Source organism: Anas platyrhynchos, chromosome 1 (assembly GCF_047663525.1).
Source record: "Anas platyrhynchos isolate ZD024472 breed Pekin duck chromosome 1, IASCAAS_PekinDuck_T2T, whole genome shotgun sequence".
Lineage (NCBI taxonomy): Eukaryota > Metazoa > Chordata > Aves > Anseriformes > Anatidae > Anas > Anas platyrhynchos.
The window spans coordinates 56,383,743-56,405,595 of NC_092587.1; the positions used below are offsets into that span (position 1 = coordinate 56,383,743).

At 45.3% G+C, this 21,853-nt stretch overlaps 2 protein-coding genes and 1 long non-coding RNA gene across 6 annotated transcripts in view; 1 reads left to right on the top strand and 2 right to left on the bottom strand.

Moving 5' to 3' along the window:
- Positions 1 to 15,189, bottom strand: part of TIMP3 (TIMP metallopeptidase inhibitor 3) — a 36,848-nt gene extending 21,659 nt beyond the window's left edge. Inside the window, exon 1 of the mRNA XM_005011515.5 lies at positions 14,769 to 15,189. Within this exon, the coding sequence (XP_005011572.1) occupies positions 14,769 to 14,892 (124 nt within the window). The 5' untranslated portion in view covers positions 14,893 to 15,189. The remainder of the gene's footprint in view (positions 1 to 14,768) is intronic.
- Positions 1 to 21,853, top strand: part of SYN3 (synapsin III) — a 189,523-nt gene that overhangs the window by 89,524 nt on the left and 78,146 nt on the right. The window lies entirely within an intron of this gene.
- The window catches only part of LOC119715638 (uncharacterized), a 67,424-nt gene continuing 61,390 nt past the window's right edge, over positions 15,820 to 21,853 (bottom strand). For all 4 annotated transcript variants that reach the window (XR_005262903.2, XR_005262901.2, XR_005262902.2 and 1 more), the window contains exon 3: positions 15,820 to 16,542. This is a non-coding gene — a long non-coding RNA (uncharacterized lncRNA). The remainder of the gene's footprint in view (positions 16,543 to 21,853) is intronic.

Below are 21,853 nucleotides of genomic sequence, written 5' to 3' on the forward strand. Positions count from 1 at the left end.
ACCCACCTGGCCAGCATCCCATCATTTACCCCACCCTAACTGTGTGCTTAAACATCAGGCTTCAGTTTCAACAATCAGAGGGACATCGAGGGCCAGAGTTACTCAGTGATGACTTGTTTTGTGAGTAAGATTAAAAAAAAATAAATAGGAGAGTGATATGAGAGGCTTATGAAAAGAGGTAATGAAGAGCTGGAAGTCCAAGAACATCTGTAAGCAACAAGCATTTACATGAATAATTATTGCACATTGTACATCCTCTGGCTTTGAAGGGGCAGGATTTTCCCAGTGCACAGACACAGAGCACTGGCAGCAGAAAGGATAGGCAGACACTGGCCAGCAACCTTTGTTCTTCAAGTGGTTTCCTCAGAAAATCCCTGACTGTCCTACTGACAGACTGGCTAAAGTTGCTCCTTAGAAACGGTGACATAGAGAAATGGTAATTTAGTTCTTTTATTACCCAAACTTTCTTCATCAAAAGGAATTTTCTTCAAAAGTTCATGTTCATGGACAGCCCAAAGGGCTCAATGCAGAATAGATGTCCAGAAGTTATGTACTGCCTTACTACCCTGACACTTATGTTCATCCTGGTGTTCCCAGTGAAATATTAATGCGATACGGCTCTTGGCTAGACTTCCTTAAGCAGAGAACGCACTGAATAGTTAGTAGTGCCTGCCCTACCACCAATTGTTCACTGTGGGATTTTTATTTGTTTTTGCACGAATCCAAGACTAACCCATAGTGGTCTGTTCCTGGTCAATATTGCTGATTGGTGCTTTTTACGTGGAAATGTTCAAGTCTGACCATAAAAACCTGATGGTGGTTTAATTAATGTTAACCTACCAGTCAACTAGCTCACCTGTACTACTGGAGTTTGAGAGCTTCATAAAGTATTCTTACCAAAATCTTCCATTTAACTTCTAACTTGGGCAAGTTAGGCCTGCATTCTGGTATCAGTTCTTACGTGTTCTTGTCACTTTATTTTTATTTTACTTTTTTTTTTTAAGTAAAGCAAAATGCTTTATACAAGACGTGGATGGTTAGTCATTAGATTTCAGCAAAGTCATGAACATGAGCTAACCTCCCAGGAGCCTGCTTTGCAGAGCTCGGGTGAAGCTCACAACCAGAGCACAGGTGTAAGCAAGTTTAAACATCTTGACAGGAAGGGCACTAACACAAATGTAAGGGGAAATGCCTCATCTCAGTCCTCTGACAGCAAGCAGCACAGCCACAAGCTTGTTTGTTCATTAATGCAGCAAACCCATAGAGAACTGCCCATTGCCGAGGGCTAAAACAAGTGAAGGGTGGGTAGATGTGTACTAAAGAGAATCCTCAGCATCCAGAAAAAGATAACCACAAAGCCCAGAGGACTAATGACCCAGGATCCCTCCCAGCTTGAGGGGTAGCGTGTAACCTGATCAAAATCACTATCTCCTGCAGGGGAGGTTGTTCCTGTTAAATCATCAGGGACAGGACTGGAAGAATTGTTTCTGGAATGCTTTTTCCTGTCAGGAAATGTGGTTTTACTTAAGTCACAAATTTCTAAGAAAAGCATCAACTTCAGCAAAAATATTTATTTTTCTCCTCAAAAAAAAATGAAACCTATTTTCATCCTGAGTCAGCGTTTCTCTTTGATTTCTCTTGAAGTCTAAATGTTAATGTGACACCTCTTAACCCTTCAAAACATTAGTTTCAGATGCACCAGAATAATCTTTTTTTCCTGAAAATTCCGTTCAGAAGACTTTAATATTTTCCTTTTCCCTCCCATTTCATTTTGAATGAACTTCCACCATTTCAAAACTCTCTGCGGAACAGAAATCCCAACCCTCTCCAGTGTGTGCCCAGATTCCTCTTTCGCTCTGTAAATCAGAGGTGACAACAACAAGCTCTAATGACAAAAGCAAGAGTAACTTTCATTTTCCACCCTCGTTTCTCAAAAGCACCAAGTAACAAATTCCTGCCAGAGGGAGCTGCAGGTGCCAGGAGCTGGCATCATTTCAGAAAGTAAACCTGTTCTTCCTTATCTCGAAGGGGATCTAAGCCAAAATGGGCACCCAACATGAAAGTCCTTTAATTCAGTGCGCCAATAAAAGCCTGTCAACACCGTGGACCGTAAATGAATGCAGACGTACTAGAGCTGTCTTTAAAAAATGACTTAGGACACCACAAACACGGTAATTTAACCTGCTCCTCGAGTAAAAGCACGGTGCTGCTGAGTGCTTGTTCTCTGAGACTGCAGGGAAGTCAGCTCTGACAAATGCCTTCCTCTTCTCTCTATGCTTTCTAGCCATTTCCAACATTTTGAAGCAGTATTGTTTGATTGCAGGCTGCTTCCTGAAGCTGCTTCCTTCAACTGCCTGCTGAACCCAGTGGGAATCCTGCCTCCAATTTCAGCCGGAGTGGGATCAGGCCCTATATAAGTAGTGGCGGAATCCCCAGACTTAGGAGCTGAACAGCTGCCTCTGCCCTTCCGAAAGAAAAGAGGAAAAGTTACTCCTGCAGCTGTTTTCCCCTAAGTGCCTTCACTCCGAACTGTAACAGGACTGGAGGGAGGGGGAGAAGGTGGAATTTTAATAACCCATTAAAAAGAAGTACGGGCCATTGCGCAGCAGCTCTTTCAGTTCGACTCAAGCAGGGTCACTGCTGCCAGGCTCAGACAGCCCTAAGGGCACGGGAAAAGTCGTCTTCTTGTTTTCACATCTCATTCACTGAGCGGGTAACGAGGGGGAGGGAGGAATCAGCTTTGGGGTTAATTAGCACCATGAACAGACAGCTGCATTGTCATTAGAAGTTCAAGAAGTCATCAGGGTCATCACTGAACCGCAAGATGTACACACACGCACACGAGGCACACGTCTAAGCCTGGAGTTTTAGAAGCCTTGCTTGGCTCTGATTTTCCACTACTCCAAGGGAAACTCTTTGAGTTAAGAACACTGAACTGTTGTGGCTCTGAGGAGAAGCCAGAAGCACAAAGGCACTCCCCTTCTGAATGGTAGCTGTTCATCCCCTTTGGAGCTGCTTAATTTCGCACTTAATATACCAACTAAGAATACTTACATGGCTTTTTTCCCCTGAGAAAAATCAGAGGTCTAGCTTACCAAAGAGTAGTTTCAACTCTGCTTCCAGTATTCTGTGGGAAAAGCAGACAAAACCAGGGTACCGATGCACACAATTTCCTTCCACTGCTTCCTTCCACAAGCAAGGAAACAGAGGAAGTGCAAGTGCATATTAGCAAAACCAGAAATGATCATGTACAAAGAAAAATGAAAAGACAAAACCTCCAAAATGACAAGTACTACTATTAATAAGGTTTGGAGCAGTGCTGGCCTCGGAAAGTCACAATTTGGCTTAAAAACAAAAACAACAAATTATCTAACTATGCAAAACAGCCACAGATTACTTTCTCACTGCAGTTCACAGGAATGTTTTCTGGTAAGGGACGTTAGTGAAAACGCATGAAGAAAAATAAAAGGATTCCCCTCCCACCTTCCAAAAGAGGTTAGGAAGTAAGTAATACTTCAGACCTTGAGTAGTGAAAACATTACTGCTTCTACAGAAAGCAGACTGACATTGCCTGATCCTGTCGGCTGTAACTTTGCTGCCAATATATTCTAAAACCAAACTGGGGCTAAGACTAGTATCCCTAAAGTGAAACCTCACAAAAAATGTGGTTTTCCTTTTCTGGGTGAAAGGAACACAGATCCTGCTTGCTCTTGCTATTATATTGGCAGTCAAGTCTGATATGTGTAGCTCATGAGTGTACGGTTCTATTTGGTGCTTGCTCTTTGCCAAGGGAAATTACTCCAGGAATATAGAAGCCAGATTGTATTTATTTATTTATTTATTTATTTATTTATTTATTTATTAACTGTGATAGCTCTGTTTATTCCAGTGTATGCTGGTTGTTCACATTCCCAAATTTCGGTACGTTCAGGAATATACAGCCATTGAAGGATCTCAGGTAGAGATGTTCTCAGGAGGGAAAAAAAAATAAATATATATATATATATAAATATATATATATATATACATAAAATAAAAAGATATAGTCCAAAATCACACTTCAAAGGAGAAATTACATTCATCAGCATTTCAGTTCTAATTTCCCACATTAGGGTGGCTATTGGAAGCTCTGATGGATTTCATCAATAAAGCAAACCCATCTGGGCTACATAGCTCTCCTTTAGAAACTCCTTGGAGCTCTTCCCCTCCTATCCACAACTCTGAATATTTTTTGGAACAAAAGCTGCCTTTTCTCTATTTGACTATGGTGTTAACCTGGAGGGGCTGCCTCATCGCACCACTGCAATAATCTTTCAATAACCACTGTGGTCAATCTTTCTTTGCTGGTCCACATGTGTGTTGGGCAATATATGCTGGAAGGAACCCTGCTGTGTATGGACTTCATGAGGGCTTGATGAGCAAATATGGAGCCTGCAGAGAAACGTGACCCCCATCAGGTGTGCCACAACAACTACCACCCTAGGATCCTGTTCTGTCCACTCTCCTGTCCTTCCATCAAGGAGGCAGCCTAGTCAGAATACGTGCAGGCAATGTTGTCAAATTCAGAAGAGGGGAGCTTTGAACAGCACAAAGGACAAAGTTTACGTCAATGGTCCAAGCTACCATACTGCATAAAAGACAAACAGGAAAAGGTCTCAGTACAATTTCTGAGACTGGAGGAAAAGAAAGACCCAATGCTTTCCTTTATCCTACCTCTTCCAAAAGCTATTAGTTCTGGAGGAAATTGCTACGAGAGAAGGGCATTCAGAAACAAACATGAGATCTAGCATGGACAGGAAGGAACCTATTGGCTTGAAAACTTTCCGGTACTAGTGAAAGCTTTGTTTCCCATCCAGCCAAACACACAGGTGCTGCCTGCTTTTTTCAACCTACACCGTTTCTTCAACCAACTTAAACATAGCATGGGAAGAAAGGCCAGTAAGAACCTGCTTCCCAATTTGCTGTGCTGTTTTTCAAAGGAAGAGTCAATCTTTTGGAGAGGATGAGTGTCCTTGGGATCAAACGCAATTTGGTCCAACACAGCCTTAGCTCAAATAAAGCCCTTCCCTGCTGCTGGACACCTCAAGATAAGATAGTGTAAATGATAAAATGACCACATGACCTGCCTAAGAAAGGCTCAGCAGTTTCTCCATAACACTGTGAGCAGTTCTCATGATTTCACAGCTAGGGAGTAAATGTGGAAAGCAGATGAGAATGACAAAAAACCCAACGGAGACCACATTATTATCTGATGAGCCATTCATGTGCCAGAGCACAGGCAACCACGCCCTGCGGAGCACAGAACCCCATGTCTTCAGGGCTCTGAATCATGCAGCTCTAGCTGCCAGTGCCACTCCTGCAGACTCCTGTTAAGTCACACAGCAGAGAGGTGCAGGGCTCTGCAAACACAAGGACCTATAGCTCTAGCCTTATAGCCCTGTAATTATTTGGTAAGCATCAGGAAACATCTCAGAATAAAATATGAATAAATACACGATTCCCATCCTGCAGGCCAAAAAGAAAAAGAACAAACCAGAATATGCTAGGAAACTCACATGGAAGGTAGATTTGACACTCATACTGGTAACAAAATGCCTTCTCCAGGGTTAAATTATTAAATGTGTTTGAAGAGTTTTAGAAGGAACTTAAAACTGCAGGGTTTTTACTAACTACAAGGAACTAGGATGATGGCCACAGAAGAAACTATGAGAAAGCTGGGCTATCATCAGGCTTCTGGGAGGGGTATTGGTGTCAGCATCAGAAGTCCAGACTAGATGGATGGTGCATATGACCCTCGATCACAGGTGCTATTGCAGCATACTTGTTCAAAAGCGAAGGTGTTAAAGGCAACCTACTGGTAAGGGTCACTGTCTGTTTGCCACCAGGTCTAGCCAAACTTCTCTTTGAATGGATAACATTCCATTAAAACCGTCCTGTCTTGTGCCACCTAGGAATTCTGTCTGATATTGTGGAATCCGCTATCTCTGGGCTGTGACACAGTGGGGGAAAAGGAGGACAGCTGCTTAATTCTGTTGCAAATATAGTCTGTAGAGAAGATGGGAACAGACTTATTGAAGTCTCCTTTTTATCTTGATCCTCTGAGGAAATAACCAACTAAATCCTTAATCCCCTGACCCCTTGGGGGAAAAAATAAGAAAAAAGGGACAGGGGCTGCTCTTCAAATTTAGAAAAGTAAAACAAAGGGCTTACGAACTCATCCTGCCCTAATCCCAGCACAATCTTTGCAACACTGAGTCACCTGCACGTGAGCTGCAGCCCATCTTCCTACACTTCTCTGGGGCTGGGATTTTTGTCCTTCTGGACACTAAGGGAGGGCCCTGTATTTTCTGGCTATTGAAGCACTTGCACGTGAGGGCTACTGAAGTGTCCAAGAGGAAACTTCATTGTTTTACTTCCTGTTGGACTGATCCTCTTCACCAGGGCACTTTAGGTACATGTTACTGCAACTGCTGTACTTTTCCATGTAGCGCGGTCCCTCAACCAGCGTCTCCTGTTCCTTCTCCAACCTCTCTTCCCCACCCTCCCTTCTTCCCAAATACCAGAAACTGCTCAGTTTTTAGCTCTGGGCCATGTGCAGTTTATTATTTACTGGAGGAAACTGTTCGCTTGGAAGCAGGGCTTTGTATCCCAGCCCAGAGGTGAGCACGACAAACAGGGAGGCCGCTTCAGTCCTGAAGGACTCCCTCCATTTTCCAACAGGAATCCAAAGCGGGGGACCCAGCAGCCCCACACTCGACAAGGGCTGGCCTGCAGGCCGCTGCGTGCTGCCACCTCAAACCCCTTTAATCTGCAGCGTGTGTGTGCCTCCAGCCCGATGAAAGGCAGGCAGGATATTTATAGCGGTGTCAGACAAGGCAGGAAGTAGGAAACCGGGGCGGGTGTTTGGAAAGCGTATAAAGGGCTCGGAAAAGCACGGCCAGCCTGGAACACCTTCCCCAAGAGGACGCGGGGCTGAAGGAGAAGCGTCAGGGGAATAGCTGGTCTTGTTCAGACATCCTCCAGATCTCTCCTCCTCTACCTGTTGCCTCTCCAGCACCAGCTATTTCCTGTCTTTCAAAGTCAAGTGGAAGTTTTCCATTCTGAGGTTTTCCTGTCTTGGTACAAGCAAGCACTTTTTTCCCCTCCTCTAAGTATTTTAACTGTTTGGAGACCAAAAACCTGCTCGCTAGGGGAAGAGCTTCCTATTTACAGCTGATACCAGAAATTTGAGAGGGCTGATTAAACCCCAGAGGAGCAAGATTTTTTGCTTGTTCATGTATTCACTGAGCATGAGGGATTGAACTTGTTGTCTGAGCAAATGCTCCAGTGCTCTTCTATAGAAAATTAAGAGACTAACATAATGCCAGCAGGCCTCCCTGGGGGCTGCACTGCAGCGACACCCGACATGGAGAGAAACACTGAGAAAGGGAAACAGATGTTGAAGTCCCAGTGCTGTAATTACAATATAGCACAAGGGAATTAAAATTCATGTCTTTCAGCCCAGGCCAGCAGGAGCTTGGGTCAGTTTGAACATGGCCCTGTGGAATAGAAGTACTCCTGTTTCCAATGCGCTGTTGTAGGATTATTTTATTTATTTTTTTTTTTTAAATGAATCACCAGGGAGCAAGAAATAATAATGTGTTACCTTCACACTGTTGCACCTGGTGCAGCTGTTGCTATCTGTGCAAGTGTTGTGCAAATGCAGTGCAATTTATATCCACTTTGCTGAAGTACCAGTGATCATGCAGGCCAGGAGAAACCCAGTCCTTTACATGTCAAAGTCAAGGAAGTAAGAAGCGAAAATTTTAACAGGGTCTTTTTTCATCCTTGGAACTTTTCATATACCTGTCTTTACCTCCCATATAAACCAGTTTCAAGCTCTTGAGAAACAGCAGGGCTACAATACCCATCTGTTACTAAAGTGGCTGCATAACTAAGGACAATCATTGTTTTTTGTGTGTATTTTTGTCAATAACCAATAGGTACTGCACAACGACAGCTCTGCCATTTGCATGCTCACCCAGCATCTCCTGTCTGCACAGAGTCAGGCTACTACTTCATGTATATGAAAAGTACTTTTAGACAACATATTGTGTTTGGTTTAATTTCATTTGCCTCTCCTGATGTGGAATCTGCATCATTTTCAAGCTATACTGTATTTTCCTTATAAATTCCATGGGGGAATTAAAAAAAAATTTAAAAAAAGCAAAACTACTTCTTGCACACACAGCCCTGCAATGTGCACTTCTTGAAGGGCTATTTGAAGGAACTGTGCATTCCTCTAAATGGAGGCTTTCCAAAGCCTAAGCCTGGATCGCCAGTCAGAAACAAACATGCTACAGGCTGTTAGAGAACAATCAGTAGAATACTGTTGGTTTTTTTTTTTATGAGGGTTGTACTGCCCATCTTTTTACTGAAGCCACAGTACCCATTTCACTTCCCTGGATGGCACAGATCCACCTTGGGCTTGCCCCAGTTTCAGGTAGGGTGGCCTATCGCACATCCCAGCTAATGATTCTTCTTCACTTGACTAGCCTGTAACTAGTTCTTCAACAACGCTTCCATACAGCATTACTCCCTTCTCCAGTAACCCTTCTTTCATACTCCAGGACCATTCTTTGACGGGTCTTTGCAGCTTCTTTAGCTCCTAAATACCTTTCCCATTACAGGTTTCTGACTGAGCCTATTGGTGTCACCACCCTCTTCCCCACCCAGCAACAAAGCTGGACTTTCTCAGACCTGAGTCCACTGACACAGACCACCAGTTCTCCACTAGCCCAATCCAAGACCTTTACCCCAAGCTGAAAACAGCCTCCCCAAGAACTGCTCTCTGCTGGTTCGCAGTGGATTTCAGTCCCCAGGATACCCCACATCAATTCCTTCCTTTCTTCAATAAAAAATGATATTCTACATCTCAAGCAAACTGCTGCTGCTATTTGATGAGGTCTGATGATGATTTTTGCCGATGCATCTCTCTGCTATTTATATTGTTTTATTGTCTGTATTCTGTTTCTAAGGGCTGAAATTGCCCTTTGGAAAGGTCTTGTATAAACATGAGCAGGAATTTGGACTATTCATAGTCAACATTTGTTTTACCAGCACGAAACTCAAGAGACTTCTATCTTGTTTCCAAAAGGCTCACAGAATCTTTTTTAGCTGGCAGAAATGTTGAATAAATAGAATAATCAGGGTTGTGTAAAACAACATGCATTTTTATGTTATTAGACATTGTCAGCTAATCTACTAAATCTTCACTCTGGTCACTCAAGGGAACTACTTCACATTACAGGAGAAGGTTAACTGCTTTTTTTAAATAGTTTCAAGCACTTTGGTGTTTGTAGCATTCCTCTTGGAAACTTGAAACTGTCAACTCAACTCTGATAAAAGCCACTGAAATGCTGATGAGACAAGTGGCACTACACCTGCTTTACTTAAATTATGATGCTGGTCCAGTGTTCTCTTTCCATATTGATAACTGAGCCAGATTTAGATCTGGTGTAAGAGGGTGTAAAACTACTTAACTCACCTTGATCTCTTCTACCTCAGACCCAGTACCAGCCTAATGCTTTCAAACAACAGAAATTTGAAATTCATATGCCTCATGTTTATTCACTCTCCCAGTAGACAAGCACAGGAATCAGGACATTGGTTAACACTTTTTCTAAGATATTCCAAAGCAAATCCAGTTTAACTCGGGTTTTAAAGAAGCACTTACCCCGCTAAGGTGAAATAACACTGGTAGCAGTCACCAGTGGGCAGCACACAGACAACCTCAGTATGCTCCTTCTGGTACCACTTTACAGGAAGATTTCTGGGTTTTAATAAAGCCCCAGCAGCATGTCTCCCTCCTCTGGGACTCAAGTATGCAGGCACTTGAAGTACTTTCAAGTACATGAAAGAGGAGAGCCATACCCTGAAAGTCTAGAGTAATATGCAGCACATCCAAGCAAAAGCCTCCTCATCTTGAACAACAACAAAAACCTCATCACTAAAATGAAACTCAAGCACATGCATCCCAGACATTATTAGGACTGAAATGAGGCCCTCAGCTTGGTTTGGCTCAGAGCTGACAAGCACAGCATGCCTGGCCCTGCCTGCTAACTCACACCAAGCTGCCCTCTCAGGTTTACTAGCTCTTATGAACTTCCATCCGGAGCATACAGTGGGAGCTTCATTTAATGAGAAGACCTCCTGCACAGACCAAACGGGCTCCTTTTCTCAGTGATGCATGCTTGGTTGGGCTACATAAGAGCACCACATGGTACTGGAGCTGTGAGGAAAAAGAAATACAACCTCAGACAATACTGCTACAGGAAAAAAATAAGTTTTCATCTTAGCTTTAACATCCAATTAAGGCCAAGGTGACTCACCAAGTGCTCCTACTAAAGACTCTTGGTCCCACCATGACTGTTAGCAGGATTACACTTGAGTGCAAAGATCCATTTCATCAGATACCAGTCCAGTTGTTATATCTAAGAGACCCTGGAAGGCGAGGTCTTGGAAAATGTGAAGTCCACAGACAAAGATGAGAATGAATCTGCTACCTTGTGCCTCTTCTATGCTCAAGTCCAAACATCCTGAATAACCAAAGCAGACCTTTCCCCATCCCAGGTGAAAACCTTTGCTAAGCTAAAAAATGCTAGTACTGCGTGTAGCTGTACATAATTTCATTCCCACCAGCCTGCTTCTTCCCAGGAACATTAGAGGAGCATTACCAGGTAGGGAGCTCTCCAAAACAGGTGGGAAACCAAAGAAAATCAGAAATAAAAAAGCATCTTCATAAAGCAAGGAGCTCTAAGACCCAAGGTTAGAACATCTGGCTCTCTGCTGGCTCAGAGGTCTTGGTGGAGTTACTTCCTGCAGGAAATCTGGAGTAAGCACATGCAATGGTAACAAGACACCGAAGGAGCCTTATATAACATTCTGCACTACATCTTCCAAACAGTAATTCTCACCACATTTTTTTTTCAATAAATACATTTGGAGAAGTGACAAACTCCAGATCCCATAAGGTGATCTCTTTACTCTGAGAAAGCAGAGCAGGATTTGGCTCTACTTTAATTGTAAATATCCAATAAAAATAACAAATAGCAACTTCTATTTCTGCTTCATAGCACAATTTGGTTCTGAATGGTGATCTTTCTGTCAGAAGGCATGACCAGGCACAAGGAATGCCATTTCTCATCATGGACATGGGAATTTCATAAAAGTTAAACCAATCTCCTCAACTTCTTCCCATTTGAAATGGAATTTACTTTAAAAAAAAAAAAAAATACAGAGGGACTTCTCAGATCTCATGTTTCTAAAATGCCTTCAAGGGAAGTCCAGTCTAAAAATGAAACCACACCATTATTTCCCCAACAAAAGTACAATTTTTAAGTTGATATAGCACTCTTGCAACCATTATCGTGGCATGTAATCCATAAATTTGTTTGAAATTCATCTCAGCTCAAAGGATTTGTATTAAAATTAATTGAAGTAGCTTTCTTTCAACCTTTAATTTTAAACTCCTAAGTGATAAATCCAAAACCTTACGTGTCTGCCTTAATGGATAAGGCAGCACATGTGACCTCACCAGAGTCCATACACATGCGCATCAATGGAAAGACTGCATCTTTAAGATCTCATGTCTGATCAAATTGTTCTGGTTCTTCTTCTTCCTTCTAGTCTTCTATTAAAAAGGTGGAATGGTGAAGTCAAAAAAAAAGCCATGGAAGAAAAAGGGCTGGTTTTCAATTAGAACCTTAGACTTTGGGCTACACAAACTTCTGATCTTCCTCCTCTCCTGACTTGTGCTTTTCTCCTATCACACTCCCAGCTGAAAGGAGGCTAGCCACTGCAGATGTTTGTAACTAAGCTCATAGCATGGCAGGATGGAGGGATGGATGGCTCCCCTCACACTGAGGGACTCTAAGAGCTTGTCTCCATCTCCCCAAAGCTTGCCAACTCCAACTTAACCAAGAGTAAGGAGAGGGGCGCCTCTTACAGGTACCCTTGCTGAAATAGACATTTCTTCCCCCAACCCAACCTATAGAAAAGAATGTTATTTCGGGCTCCTTTGAACTTAGGTAAGAGACAGCTCATAGTGCCACGGCTCTTTTCTGAAGTATATGCGCAAGATGAAAGGGAAATAGGTGTGGAGTGGACAAAGTACTTTCTTTATCGTTTGCAGATTGGTTTGTCAAAATCCAACCAGTGATTTCACATACTTTGCTTTTCCTTTTTTTTGAAGGAGAGGTAGGGGGGAAATCCAGGCAGGAGGTGTTTTTCCAGACCTGTGAATGCAACACTCAGCAGCCAAGCTTAAAAGTTCCTGCTGCTCCTGCAAAAAAGGGACAAACAAGCCCTTTTCATGTCAGCTATGTCCAGCTGGAAATGTCACAGCTTTGTCACAATGGAACAAAGCATGCCTGGTGTCTGTTCTTTCAAAAGGTCTCTTAATTCAAACAAAAGAAAAATATTCACATCTGGAAGGGGTCGTAGGCAGGGGGTGGGAGGGGAGGAAGCAAAGTTCAGATGGCATGTCATAGCAGTTGCTGTTTGTCTAATTATTGTACTGCCTGTTCTAGCACTTATTGATCCAGTTAAAGAAAGAAAGCCAAGAGTTAAAAAAGCAAATTTTATTATTGACTGACCTCAAAGGGCCAGAGGAGACACACCTCTTCACTTTTGCTCGACTCATGGTGCGGAACACTCAAGCTGAGTGAAAAGACCCTTGTGACCAGTCTAGCAGGAGATTCTCCTTTTTGATTTTTTAAAGGAAGAAAATAAAACTGTGGTGTATGTCCTCCAGGCTCGCATTACAAAACCACAACCTTCACGTCCACAGGACGTACATCTCGCATGTGTTTTCCAATAGGTTTATTCGAGCATCTGTTTCTGCAAAGATTAAAACCTTCTAATGACTGCCGAGCTGGGAGGCTGCATCAGAACTGAGCTGGAGGATGATCAAAAATTAAATGTGTGGTGACGTGAGATTAAAGGGGAAGGGAATAAACTTGAGAGCAGGACTTCACTGGCTAGGCACGAAAGACCAACAGCGAGAGTTTACATTAGTGCTATATTAAAATCCTCCTCCTTCAGCATTCAGCGCTTCTGGACGATGAAAAGCCTCTCCTAGGCTGCCACCTAGCTAGTTAATTTCTCGTATTGTTTAGGAGCTATTTTAAAAAGCTCTTCTGCTCCAGCCCTTACTGCACTGACTCCTCCCCTCGGAGCTGGTATTTTGTCAGGAGTTTCAAGAGCGGTAAAAACTCGCTGCCAAGTCCCTTTCTTCCCCTCGTCGTGTTTTATAACGCAGCGCGCGGTTTCGTCTGTCCCACGGCCACACCAGCACCCTGCCCTCAATTCCCATGGAGATGGTGAACTCCGCCACAGCCAGAAAGCCTTAGCGTGTTTTTTGCCATTAAAAAAAAAAAAAAAAACAACCTTGACAGTGTTTGCTAAAAATCAGCCTGCAGGAGCATCACATTTTCCAGACAGTTCTAGCAAATTTAGCGCATTCCAGCACAGGATTTTGCTTCAGTCTTTCATACAGAACCACGGTCTTAACCCAACGTGCATGTAAGTCACCTTCCAGCTCAAGCTGCTCTTTCCCTGCGTGCTTCTCTGCATTAGCAGGATGCCTGAAGGCACGACGATCCCCCTGGCATCAGCCTGAGAGCTGCCACATCCCCGTGCAAAGCCGAGGTCCGAGATACAAGGAAGACTGCAGGGCAGAGAGCGGGGAGGTGACGGACATGACTTTGAACTCCATCAGAGGCAGAGCAATAAACAGGAAAACTTCACGCCCTGAAGTTTAGGAGCGCTGCCATGTGAAACTTTGCAGTTTGCCCTACTCCTAGCCATTTACCATCTGGCAGAAATACACCGGCATCAGGGTCTGTTCACAACAACAACTTATTTAACACCAGCTTTCTTAAAACTGAACTGAAAACAGCCCCCAAGCTGCTCCAACATGACCTGAGCAGCGCAGGAAAGCAGACCTGCTCCCCAAACGCAGCAAACGAAGGCCACACGCTGTGTGCAGCTTCAGCTGTGCAAAAATGGTTTCCCAGCCTTACTTTCACTGCAAGGACAAGCTCCTGGCAGCGGCACGTCGGTGGCACGCTTGTTGATCCAGGCTAGAGAAGAGGCGGTAACAAGCAGAGCTTTGAACAGCGCAGTTTCCTGGAAGGATTCCCCAGTTTAAAGCTATTTTATAAATATTTTCCAGGCTCCCATCAGCGAGGGAAGCTGGACCTGCAGTGGCTTTTTCTGGCACTCGGGAGCAGCCGCTCCATAGAGACCAGACACGGATAACCGCGCGCAGCCGCCGCTTTGGGACAGAGGAGTTAAAGGCAGGAGGGAGAATGATTTTCCTAGCAAGTTTGGCCAACTTTAAAGCCACTGGCAGGGCTTGTGACAGCGGGTACCCCGCCACAGTGAGCACCGATGTCCTGTCGGACTCCCGTAGCACCTACCGGGGGGGTTTCTTTGCAGACTGTGGCATCAGTGAGGTGTGGGTACCAGCACCGCGCAGCCCTCCAGCACCCTTCACACCACTCAAACCACCTGTGGAGGTGCCAGAAACCCTCACCCATGCACCCTGCTCGCCGGGTGCCCTGGGGACACCACCAATTCCTCTCGCATGCAGCCCCCAGGGCTCACCCCAACAGCTCCCCCCCGCCCCATTTCGAGCCCACCGCCCCATTTCGGGCCAGGGACTGAGCCCCGGGGCTTCGCCTCTCCCCCCAAAAACCCGAGGAGGCTCCGTGGGCGGCACTCACCGATGTCGGAGTTGCAGAAAGCATCCTGCGGGTGGATGGGGACGCAAGTGCAAGCCTCCACCACGGCGTCCTGCAGGCTCCAGCTGCAGAGAGCCAGGGCGAGGAAGCCGAGCCACGCCGTCATGATGCCCCCCGGGGGTTCACCCCTTGGCTTGTGTGGAATCGAGAGGGCAGGAGCCTCCCTTTTGCTAGCAGCCTCCCTTTGCACGGTGCCCCTGCTCGCTGGGACGGTGCAAGCCCGAGAGCGAGGTGCAAGGCGGTGCAGGGGTGCAAGGCGATGCACGGGTGCAAGGCGATGCACGGGTGCTGCACGCTGCTGCTCGCTGCACACTCCTGCTGCTTGCTGCTGCTCGGTGCACGGTGCTCGGTGCACGCCGCGGTGCGGTGCAGCGCGGCGCCGAGTTATAGCCGCCCCGCCGCCGGCCAATGGGAGCCCCCGCATTACCTCATCGGCGGGAGCGGCCGGCGGGATGGGAGGGGCCGAGGGCCGCCGCTTCAGCGCCTTATAGGGAATAGAGCGGGGCCGTTGGGGCGGGCGGTTACCTGCGCCGCTGGCCGCCCTGAGGGGAAGCCCGCCAAGTCGTGTCCCCGTCCCACAGAAACTTCGTTGTGCCCCATCCCTGGGTTTACTGAGAGACCCCGGCAGTGCCCGCACGGCTTTGGTCCCTTCTGGCCGGCTCTGGTCCCCCCGCCCCCTCTGGGGATTTGCCTCCCCTCAGGGTGGCAGCCCGCAGGGCGGGCAGAGGCGCCCCCGAAGCCCTCCGGGGTTTGCTTATAAAACTCGGGCTGTTCCCTCCCCTCGGCTGGTTATAAAGCGATTTTTTAGGTGAAAGGGGGTAGTACCCTAAAGAGCTACTCCTGAAAACACAAGGGGAGCACTGCGCGTTGCTGCTTTTCCCCTCTCAGCAGGCAGCGGATGGAGGAGAAGGACGAGACCTTAGCCAGAATTTCATCTTTGTATTTTCATCCAATGCTCAAAAAAAAATAAAAAAAATCTCAAATGCTCCTTCTCCTGCCACCACCCACTCCCCTTCTCTTCCCCTCCTCAGTGACTTTCTAGTCGCCGGTCACATCTACCCGGGTGCTCCCAACATTTCATCTCAGCGTGTATTTTAGCAGAGCAGCTTTAGCAGAATTTACAGAAAAGTCCCGTTTGTTTTGTTTTCCCTTATCCCCTTTCGGAACAGTAAATTTCTATCAGCTGTAGAAATGTAAATGTTATAGTAGAGCCGGGGCTGCGACGAAGGAGATTGCCAGCTGCAGGATACAGACATCCTCATTATCCTGCAGAGGGGACCAAGGGGCGATTAATCACGGTATCAAACCAGTATATATAATGTCAGAGTACTTTCCATGGGGTTTACAAGACTTAAGCATGTCTAGTTATAAATTATGCTGGTATTAAAGGCCGGGGACCAGCTGTCCTAAATTTCTAAATAGTCAGCTAAGTCTTTAGATTTACAATTCTTCTCCATCTGGGTGAAGCACAGCCTGCCTACACCTCTTCTTGAATCATGCCATCCCTATAAAATTAAAACCTCCAGTCTTATGGAAACACAGGTCTTTATTTGGAGCATAGGTGCACAAAAGCGTCGAGATGGGTGTTGCTAGCAGTGATCAAGGTTGCAAAGCAATCGGAGGAAAATGCAGGTTCCTCTCCTCGCTGTGACACAGCCAACCTGTGTGGCAGCTTCATCTCGCCGTGCTTCAAATCCCAATCCGTGTAATGGGGATAATGGTGATGGAGCTTCACAGGAATGTCTGTTAGTGAGCACTGAAAAAAAAATCAGGTGGTGCAGAGGTGATAATGGGTCATATAAGTATGTATGAGGCAGGACATTAAACAAGGCTTTAGATTTAGGTACGTCACTGTCAGAATCATTTGGCTTCAAACCGCAATATGAGAACCCCTCTGCGAAAAACTCCCTAGATATTTGGGCTGTCTGCTGGAGGTACTGCAGCTGAAGCTGAATCTGTCAGATTGGACTGTCATTTCCATTTTACTGGGTGTAAACAAGGAACAACCCCACTGACCTCAGTGGAGTAACAACGGGAGAAAAATGAGGTGTGCCCGGTACTTTCATTTTTTCTTTATTGTTCTAAAAAGGTTTGATATCGCCACCATCATGATACACCTGATCTATCAACATCTCAGATCAGTATCTGAGAGCAGCTCAGTTATTCCATAACCTGACACTGTGTAAATAAGGGAGACTTTGGCCCTCACACAATGAGATTATAATCACAACCCCAGCAGCACCTGGCCCAGTTACTTCTCTGAGAAGGTTTCTTCATTTCTATAATCACACCTTTCCTGTGTGTTCCGAGGGCTAACGAGCTGAATACTTTGTACCAAGCTTTGAAGACGATGGGTGTTGTGTAAATGCCAAGAGTGGCTATAATACAAGACACAGGACATGTTCAGAGGAGACTGAAGAACAAACCCTTCAGTCGTCTTCATTTCTGAGTAGGGAAAAGGAAGGGGGCTGGAAGTTACACAGGGCCCTTCAGGCATGGATGTAGCTTGTTTACAGTGAGACCAACCGAGCTTGTTCAAGTAACACCGAGTTTGTGCTGACGACAGGAACTGGTTCACTTTTCAAATATAACCCAGAGAAGTAATCTGCAATTACTTGCCGGGCTGAAAAGGAGTGCCGCAGTCTGACCCAGCAGCAGGGCACATCTGCTTGGAAGGGATGATGTGCAGGCTGGCTGCGTGTCTTCTCTGCCACAGTTTGAGATGTGACCCAGAAAATTCAAAATGCATTGTAGCAGCAGTACCTGCATGGCAGGAGTAGTAGTACCTGTGTTCAGTCAGTAAGGATTTGGCAGATTTGGCTGCTTTTCTGACACCTAGATACTCTATTTCAAAGAGATCAACTTCTCTGTAGTAGCTGGGATGCAGGATACTGTGCGATAATAACAGTTCAGTAGCACTGTATACCATGCAATAATAACAGCAGTTATTTGCCACTTAGAGGGTACACTTCATCCACAGAAACCAACTGCTTTGTTTTTGTAAATCACAAATAGTACTCAGGAAAACTCAGTCTGGCCTGTGGCCTGCTATGAGGCCCGTTAAATCATTTTACCTGCCTGCACATTCATTTTATCATCTGTAAATAGAGGTATTACATATCATCCTCTGACAATATCTATTAGACGTTCAATATTAGCCTCTCCACTTTGAGACCCACCAGTGAAATGCACTCTGGAAGAGGCAGGAAGGAGTTCTGATTGTTTATTTATATTTTGAAAAATTGATATAGGGTCAAAGTAACATAAAACGTCATGAAGGAACTGAAAGAACTCCATCTGAATCCCTGTTCTCTGCGTGGGAGAAACTGCAAAGGGAAAAAAATAAAAATAAAATAAACTAGCATTCAGCTCCTTTGGCTAGATGAAACTTTAAGCCTTATATGGCCATAAAAAACGTAACAGAGAAAGAAAGAGAAAATAAAGACCTTGATCTTCATATGAGAAAATTAGAGTTCACATTTGATTTATGTCACCAAATAAAGAAATCCACGTTATTTCAGTCCACCCCCGAGAGCACACTGTTGAACACAATTAAGGATCTCTCTGCTTTACTGGGCAGCCACACCACGTCATGCTGTGATCTTGTCGGATCCCACAAGCTAAGCCTGACTGGGCTGGGTCAATAGCTGGTGTGAAAATTCCCAGGGAAAGCCGTGTCCTGCAGGTGTTGTTGGCTGAGCAAAGTGGCCTTCTCCCCTCAATCCTGCACGAATGTGTAGAGGCAGTGCTAGGGGGCACTGCGCTGCAAGAGATGTTCGCATTTCGTCCGGATGGAGCCAGGTTCCTCGCAGTATCTGAAGAACCCCGTCTTTGCAAAAGGAGCGGTGTTAAGCTGGGTGTCTTGGTTATGTTTCGGGAGAGAGAGCTACTTTCTGCTTCCACAGATACTGCAGTTTACACCAGGAGCATAACTAACACCGTTTCCCTTCCACAAGTCCTGTTTGTGGCTGGGAAGGACCATCCCAGAGCTAGGTACAGTGACTGAGTCCTTCAAGAGGCACGAGGTGCTGCTGTAAATGAACTAAAGGCAGATCCTCTTCCCTTCTGATCACCTTTCACAACGAAACGTGAGGGATGCCAGACACTGGCAGAAAGCTGCTTCTGAACTCACAAAAGCATCTGAATCTAATTTGTACAGAAGGGCTTAATCAAACTACAGGAACCGCTGGCCAGAAGAAAAAAAAAAAAGAAAAAAGAGGAACAAACGAATGAACAAAAGAAGGACACACACACACACTACTACCACCACCAAAGGAAAAAACCCTGACACATGTAGCAGCTAAAAACACCCCAGCTCATCACAGACCTCAGCTGGCTTAAACTGAGCAAGCTCAGTTCATGAATGAAGGCAGGAGGCTTCAGCCCGTAGTCGCAACAGTCCTGCCACCTTGATGAACAAATACATTAATTTTAAATGCTTCTGAAGTATGGGCATTTTTCCATTTTAACTTTCCCGCAGCAACTTGACTTGCTTCATGAGCATGGAGCCCTGCCACCAGCATTTCAGTGTGCAGCTGCCAAGTTACTCCAAAGTCTTGTCTTATCCTAAAACCTTTTCTTGAAGTTGACGATCCTTATATCTTTTCCATCAGTTCAGCCTCACACCCTCTAGGGGATGTCCTTGTTTTTCTGCTTTTGTCTAGCGGGTTGGAAAGGACTGGTGCTTTTCGGAGCCACCTGATGTCCTCTTTGACAGCACACCCACACCATGTCACAGGCAACTCTACTGAGGCGGTTGTGCATTGCATTAACAAAATGTTCTCTTGTTTCCCGATTATCTGTTTCTCTCTCAGAAAGCCTGTGGTGTTTTTTTCTGACACTTTTCTTTGAGAAGGCTGTTTTATTTAAAATTTTCCTATTTGCTATGATTTATGAGTATAAAAAAGGTTGGGGGGGAAAAAAAAATCTATTAACTCCTCTATTGTATCAATGGACTTCATCTGCTACTTAAAACAAGAAGGCTTTTTCTTCAGAAATGTCTTTGATTCTATATATACATACGAAAATGTTTTATTTGATCTCTTTCTCAGTGGCTGCAAAGAATTATGTCACCTTCCTGTCTGGAAGCCAGACACAGGTAACGCTCTATCCCACTCCCAAGCTTTCAGTTAGAGATACGCCATTAACCTTCCCCAGCTCTAACAGTTCTATCCCGAAGATGCTCCACTGAAGTCAACACGACCATTTACATGCGCAAAGTTAAAATATAAGCTTAAGTGCATTTCTGGAGCAGGGCCAAAGGGTTCAAGCCAGGAAGCTGTGATTAGATGGTCTGACAGAGTCAGGGGACGGGACGTGATTTGCTTGGCTTCACCTGCCTGTGCCTCATTCCAAGCAATTAATTTTCTCTCATTTTTGTTTATAATAAGTTGTGTGTTGTTTTTTTTTTTTTTTTACTTTCCATTTCTCTTGCTTTGCTTTCATGGCTGCTGTAGCCATTTCCAAATTGAAGTTTTGTTTTTCTTTTTAAACCCTTCTAAACTGCATCAATAGCTTTAAGTGACTGAACAAAGAGATTGCAAATAGACGGAGTGCTTCAAATGGTAATAAGAGCTGGTGTTCCCAGAGCTTTGGAGGCTGGCACTAAGTAGAGAGGAGAGCCAAAGTGACCGAAAATCACTTTTCTGTTGTTCCTTTGTATGAACTGTTTTCTGGCTTATGCAATGCACGGTAATTAAAATGACTGGAATGCCTCACATTTTTAAGAGAGCTTTAAGGCAGCTCTGTGGCACTGTGGCCAGCAGAGTTCATGAGCTGTAGATTCATGGCTGTAAGCAGGTCTGACGTTTCTCTCCACGTAACTTGAACGAGACAGTCTCTCTGTGGAGGCCTGGGAGGTGAGCTTGAGGAAGAAGGACTTTCCATGGGAGAGGGTTTGCATCCGAGCACTGGCCACTGCAGTTGCTTGATGCATTTGTGGAGGTCCAAATAACTCCCCAATATTGAGCAGGCAGACAGCCTGGCAGACTGGCAAGTCTCTCACTCATGATCCCATCCCTCTGCTGGGGTTTGCTCTGCGTGGTGGGGATACGGGAGTACCTTGTAGCTTTTCACCCTCCTGGTACAGTCCAGAATTTCATTTTCCTGTTTTTCCATTTTTGCCGTTGACGGCGACTGGGAAGTGGTGTGGGGGAAGCCACTGAAGCCCTCATCTCTCAAGGGTTGGCCTGCCTTCTCCAAGGATGATCAGCCATGGAGGAACAGGGGCGCTGAATCCAGTCCTCTTGGCATGGGAGGCGACTGGACTGAAGCACAAGACCTTTTTGGCAGGCTGTGCAAACAGATCCTTCTCTCCTCACCTCTCTGCCTCTCAACAGCCTTCGGAGGCCCAGTAGGCCTGCTGGTCCCCAGGATGTGCCACTGGTTTTATAGAGCATGTTCAAATCCTCTGAAAACATCATACTTGTGAAAGGCAGGAAGAGGAGCACAAGGGAGCTGGCATCCCTCTTTTTATTTCACTGACGAGCCTGGAGACACCGTCACGTCTGAAGGAAGGGCCTTCTCTCCACCTGCACAACAGGTGCAGCTGCAGGAAAAGTTTACGGTCTCTTGCCTCTCCTGCATAACCTGCAAAAACCTCCTGCAAAAATAAGCCAGTTACTTGATCCCCTCAGTCCAGCTGTTCCCAGCTTCTCACCTGAAACTGCAAACAAAGGTGTTCATTGCAGGAATGGTCTCTAATACGAGGGCAGTGTCCCAGCAGGGAACAAACTCGGCGATTCCTGCCCTGCATGTCACCAGGCAGGTGTCAAAAGTGAGACGCAGTTCCTCTGTGTGGTGATCCCAGCAGAGATGGCTGCCTCAGCACAGGATTTTTTTTTTTTTAAATCCAAATCCACTTTTTCAATGCTTTTGTTTCTGTATTCCCAAATTTCTGCTGTGTTGTAACAGCAAGCGGCTGCCTCAGTTAGAGCAGGGCCCTTTCACACAAGCTCCAGGCCTAGAAGGCACTAGAAGCTGGAGGATTTCTGACCTCAAGGACAGATTTCTATCTTCTCTGGAGCAAAAGGCAGCACTCGTGTTTCCTCACTCTTCTGGAATTTTTC